The 6,000-nt window shown below is 40.1% G+C and overlaps 1 protein-coding gene across 1 annotated transcript in view; it reads right to left on the bottom strand.

Annotated features, from left to right (window-relative positions):
• Positions 1–256: 256 nt before the first annotated feature.
• Positions 257–6,000, bottom strand: part of IL23R (interleukin 23 receptor) — a 66,731-nt gene continuing 60,987 nt past the window's right edge. Inside the window, exons 10-11 of the mRNA XM_006766904.1 lie at positions 5,472–5,562; positions 257–993 (exon numbers count right to left, since the gene is read on the bottom strand). Of these exons, the coding sequence (XP_006766967.1) occupies positions 340–993; positions 5,472–5,562 (745 nt within the window). The 3' untranslated portion in view covers positions 257–339. The remainder of the gene's footprint in view (positions 994–5,471; positions 5,563–6,000) is intronic.

The following is a 6,000-nucleotide window of genomic DNA, read 5'->3' as shown; positions in this document are numbered from 1 at the left end:
CTCCCTGGCAAGCTAATATTAATGTCTTGGTTTTAAATAACTATTTTCAGCATTTACTTCACTGCCATATATTTTGTATTATTTATCCTTCCTACAACAGAGAGCTGTTCTGTGCCTGGCATGGAGGGAAAATGAAAAGGATATCGTTGATTCTTTTTTTAAAAATACAGGAGGTATCCCTAATATTGCTACTTTTTTGGTGACCATAAAGTATATTCCATCTTTGGATCTTAATTCTCTTATTTATAAAAAATAGGGCAGAATTAAATTTATGTTGAGGGGGACATTCAACTTCAGATTGCAAGGCAGCTTTCTCACATTAATTTTGACTACACAGTTCTACTTTTCCAAGAGAGACATCCTATTGAAGCAGTTTTCCAAAATATCTTGTGGGAAATAAGAATTAATAGATGGCAACTCCTCATTCATGATCCCCAAACAGGAGACAAATTCATCGGGCAGCAGGGTCTGTTCTGGAAGAGTTTCACTGGGGGAAGCATTTTCCAAAAGCGTGGTGGTTTCATCCTGTGTCGAGTTTTGCGTGTCAGAAGGATTGCATTCTCCTTGATTTAAAATGAGGCTTAATTCTTCAAGAAATAGTGTATTGTTTAATGAATTCATACTTGAGACAGAAAGAGCACAATTAGGGTATTTTTTAAAAAGGGCATTTTTTCCCAGGTCTAAGGAATCAACTGTTGGTTTGAGAGTTGAGGAATCGGTGTCATCATCATTGCTGAAATGGTCTTCCTCAGTGAGAAAATTAGAAATCTGGGGTTTATATCCCGTGTTGATATCAGGAATATACACAACTGTGGTACTGGCGAGCAGTGACTTTTGCAGGCACTCTGTTGTCTCCAGGGCTCCTGTATTCCTTCCTTTCTTGCAGTCCATGGGCTTGTGTTCTTCTTGGAGAAAGATTTCTATCTCTGTAATCACTGGATCAACATATAGGACCTGTTCGCTGGAATTATTATTCATGAATTCACTCTTTTCCTGGGAAGAAAAAGCATTGTTTTAATTTACAAAAGACATTTAAAGGGGCCAGCTGGATAACTGGATAAGGACTGGAATTCTAATTTCCCTCAACTTTCCTTTCCCTCTCCTGTTTCTCATATTCTTTATCTTCCCATAGGATTTTCTCCATTGTTACCCTGCTTGAATCCAAGCCTTTATTAAATTCCCCCTTGAGGAGACTGAAGGAAAGGAAAAATAAAAATAATCCCTGTCTTAAGTACATGTCTTGGTTTAAAATTTTTAAAAAAGAAAGCATTCTGCATATTGTTTCAGGGCCTTTTAAAATTTGGATTTTGAAATATGTTGGAATATCTTTTAATATTATGGAGCCTTACTACAAGAAAATATTTGGCTGCTTAAATGAAAAACTGTGGTAGGGGAGAATCCTATTTCGCTTTCATTTGAGACTAAGATTGTAAGAAGTGTTTTGAGTTGAGTTTCTAAAGCTGTGCAGCTGCTCACAATTCAGACACATCTGTGGTAATCAGGAGGGTAGATGAAGAAGATTTTTATTTGTATAAAAGCCTGATAATTCTTCTGGGTAAGAGAAGGTCTTAAAGTTTTCCAGCTGATGGCTGGCTTCCCAGGGCACATAGCTTCCACCCAACACAACTGTAAAATTATAGCTTCTGCTGTGGACTAAATGTTTGCATCCCTCCGAAATTCATGTGTCGATGCCCTAATCCCTGATGCGATAGAGTTCTCTTGATTGAATCATTTTTCACATGCTTGATTTGATCTTGTATTGTTTTGTGCAGTAACACACAGTACATGCTAATAGCCTGGGACCAATAGTTTGTACCATATAGCCTATGTGTGTAGTAGGCTGTACCATTATGGAAGTGCACTCTATGATGTTTGCACTAGGACAAAATTGTCTAACACATTTCTCAGAACATATTCCATCATTAAGCAGAAGATGACTGTATATACTATGTTTGTTTTTTTTCCTATACAGACATACACTACTTTATGACTTCTCTTTGGATAGCCAATTTTCCAACTTCACTACTCTTGTGCATTGGGGCCTTTATTAAATAAAATAAGGGTTACTTGAAAACAAGCACTGGAATACCACCAGTCAATCTGACAACTGAGATGGCTACCATGTGACTAATGGGCAGGTAGTGTATATAGTTGGATACACGACAAATGCTCAGAATTGGCACAATTTAAAACTTATGAATTGCTTATTTCTGGAGTTTTCCATTTCATATTTTTTGACTTCAGATAACTAACAGTGGGAAAAGCAAAACCGCGGATAAGGGGGAACCACTGTAGTTAAAGGACGGATGAGGTCAAAGGAACTACCAGCCGTGGGCAAACTACGGCCTGCGGGCCAGATTCGGCCCATTTGAAATGAATAAAACTGAAAAAAAAAAGACCATACCCTTTTATGTAATGATGTTTACTTTGAATTTATATTAGTTCACACAAACACTCCATCCATGCTTTTGTTCCGGCCCTCCGGTCCAGTTTAAGAACCCACTGTGGCCCTCGAGTCAAAAAGTTTGCCCACCCCTGATACTAGACACTGCAGGAAACTAAGAATGCAGGGTGACTGTGTTCTGGGGAGGGAGGTGGTTCCCCACTTTAGGCTGGCAACTAAGTGAGGAAGTGGGTGGGAGTCAAACCACAACGAAGGACACAAGAGACCAACGGGAACTATTCCAGAGTGAGGGCCATAAAGGAAGAAGAGGATCTGATCACGAGGGATCAGAGACATTTCCTTGAGCCATAAGAAGCTCCCAATGCCCTAGTACAATTAATAGGGGAGCAAAAAAGAACTACTAAGTGGAATGAATATCAAGACTAAAGTATTTGTTATCTGTAATTTGGTGAATGTATGTTTGTCCTTCAGCTAATTAACCTTGTACCTCATTACATATGTGGGTTCAGTTGTTTAGATCACCCCTCCACTGTCAGCCTTTCTCTCCTTCCTGTATCCAGAGACAAAGATCCCTCCTCCTGCTCAGGGTGGATTTTCCACCTCTTTCCTTTAGACCAGTGGTTCTCAACCTTGGCTGCACATTAGTATCACCTGGGAATCCTGATTTCTGGGTGTCATCCTCCGGAAATTCTGTTTCTTTGTTATGGGGTGGGGCCACAACATTAGTAACAAAGAAACAGAATTTCCTGAGGATGAGGCCCAGAAATCAGGATTTTAAAAAGATTCCCAGGCGATTCTAATGTGCAGCCAAGGTTGAGAACCACTGCTTTAGACCATTCCCTCCCTTCTTCTTCACAGTCATGTTCAATCACGTTCCCCTCTCTGTAATAATCTTTCTCAGGCCTGTCCAATTTAGTACAAACACGCTTCTGACTCCACACCCCTCTGGAGTTACTGTTATTCATTCATTGCACAAGTATTTGAAAGCTGACCACATGTCAGCATAGCCCCTTTCTTCCCTTCCCTTCTAGACAGCACTCATCAGAAGACGTTTCCACCCTTACTCCCCACTTCCTCCTCCTCCATTCACTTCTCAACTGAACCTCTGGCCCAGGATCACCAATGACCTGCTCCTTGTCACTCCATGGACTCATTTTATTCCTTATGGTTTATAGACCCCCTACAAATGAGTCAGCACTCTGGATTCTTGCTTATTGACACTTTGTCCACACCTCACTGTGCTCATTTCTCTGACCCCCCTAAACCTGCCTCTTTTCTAGGACCATGTCTATTTCAATTGAAAACTCCCACTGGCTCCTCATTGTCTTTAGCAGTAGTTTTCAACCCCTCAATAGTGTTCTCAACATTGGCCATGAAGTGGAATCATTTGGGAAGCTTTGGAAAATACTGTTGCCTGAGTCTCCCCAGACCCATTCTCCGCCCCCAGAGATCCTGGAATGGGCCAGGATTCTAATAAGCAACCAAGGCTGAAAACTGTTGCCTTAGAGCAGTGGTTCTCAACCTTCTGGCCCTTTAAATACAGTTCCTCATGTTGTGACCCAACCATAAAATTATTTTCGTTGCTACTTCATAACTGTAATGTTGCCACTGTTATGAATTGTAATGTAAATATCTGATATGCAGGATGGTCTTAGGCGACCCCTGTGAAAGGGTCATTCGACCGCCAAAGGGGTTGCGACCCACAGGTTCAGAACCGCTGCCTTAGAGAAATGGGGAAGGAGTTGATTAATGGGCTTGCTTGCCGAAGCTCCAAATAGAGCCATTTTGTCTTACAAATACTAGTCTTCCTCACATCATTTGAATACGGGGTTCCTAAGCTAAAAATACAGATTTTATTAAAGTTTTAAAACTATTGGTCAACGGAATGAAGTTCCATAGCTGTAAGACCTTTTGTGATCTGATCTCACTCACCATTCCAGTATTTTTCCAGCTACTCCTCATGTAAATCCTTTTGATAAAGCAATACCCAGCACACTCCTCTCCCTTCTGTGCTTTTGCTCATGTTGTCCTCTCGATTTTAAACATTCTCTGTATCTTCTGAGCAACTCCCATTCATCTTTCAATATACTCTTGTCATGTCTCATCTTATTTCTGTCACTGCACTTACATCACTGCATTGCAATGCTTGGATAATGTGTCTGTCCCATTGACTCGGTTTTGAGTCTCTTGATGGCCAGGCCAGAGTGCTGGAAAGTAGGAGCACACACAGCAGATTCTTTCCCTTCACTCATAATCATCAACAGTTCCTCCATAACCAGCAAAGGCCCCTATGTCCTCAAGGTCTTCTGGCTCACCCTTCTCTTCTTTGCTGAAGTGAAGACCTGACCCCACCCCTAGTGACACCTGCTCTCATAGTCCTCACACATTTATTTTCTCAAATTCCATTGGGTCTCAGGAGTGAAGTAGTGTCCTCCTTAGGCTCCACCTGCTTCTCCAATCTCATGTAAAATGAAAACTCCTTTGGGTCTGTGAGGCTCATTCAATTGAACCTTTCTGCCCTCTTCCGTTGGTCCCTGAAGACACCGCCCAATTTCCTGGCCACCAAGTGACTCTGCCACCTAGTTCACAATCTTTCACTTCATTTTTCTTTCCCTCTGTCTCTATCTCTATCTCTATCTCTATCTCTATCTCTATCTCTATCTCTATCTCTATCTCTCTTTCTTCCTTTTATCTTTCTTTATATTGTTGACATTATTACAGAAGTCCTCAATTCCTTACTCCCCTCCTCCACCCACACCCACCCTCTCCTTCCTCTGGCCTTAAGCACGTTGTCTGTGTCCATGCATATATGTTCTTTGGCTATTCTCTTCTCCTTCTTTCATCATGTTGAATAGCATTTTTTTTCTATTTCTCTTTTCATTTACTAATTCCATTCTCTCCTCTCTTAAGTATGATTTAAAATATGTATTAGTTTGTTTCTACATATGTTTATACAGTTATGCTTATATGTACACACATTTGTTTATTGAAATGGAAATTCTACTCTATTGAGCTGCACTCTTGGACACAGCTGCCGTTTAGTTTTTATTTGATGGTGTTTAGTTACCTGTAGCATTTTCACAGCATTACTGTTCTTCATACTAGGAATGTCTTCATGAAGCCATTTTGGTATTAGCAATAACATTCTTCTTTTAATGCTAAAAAGCAAAAATGCATATTAGAAGCATTTTACTTTAGGATTGGTGTAGGCAATCCTATGAGAGATTAGAAAATCAACTTGAATAGAATGCATAATAAAATCAAGCTTTCTGAAGCAGAAGCTAAGATTTTAATCTCTTTAAATAGTTAAGTGGGAAGTTGATTCAATGTCTGTAGGGATTTTTCTCTTCTCTCTATTACTCTGCTTCTCTCTAATGAGCCGGAACATTTCAAAACACTCACGCTAGATTCAAGATAAGTGGGAGAAACACCCTAGAATTGAAAACTGTACATATGTTAGATATGGCAAAGCATGATGAGCAGGAGATCTCAGTATGGAAAGGTTTGGAAAACTTAAGGGATATTTTGTAGAGCTTTCCAAGGTGACCACAACCACAGAAAAATATTAAAGAAGAAAATGTTATATAATAAAACCA

Source organism: Myotis davidii, unplaced genomic scaffold, assembly GCF_000327345.1.
Source record: "Myotis davidii unplaced genomic scaffold, ASM32734v1 scaffold122, whole genome shotgun sequence".
In the NCBI taxonomy this organism is placed as follows: Eukaryota; Metazoa; Chordata; class Mammalia; order Chiroptera; family Vespertilionidae; genus Myotis; species Myotis davidii.
Note: the sequence above shows the minus strand (reverse complement) of the source record. Positions and strands in the feature narration are given on the sequence as shown.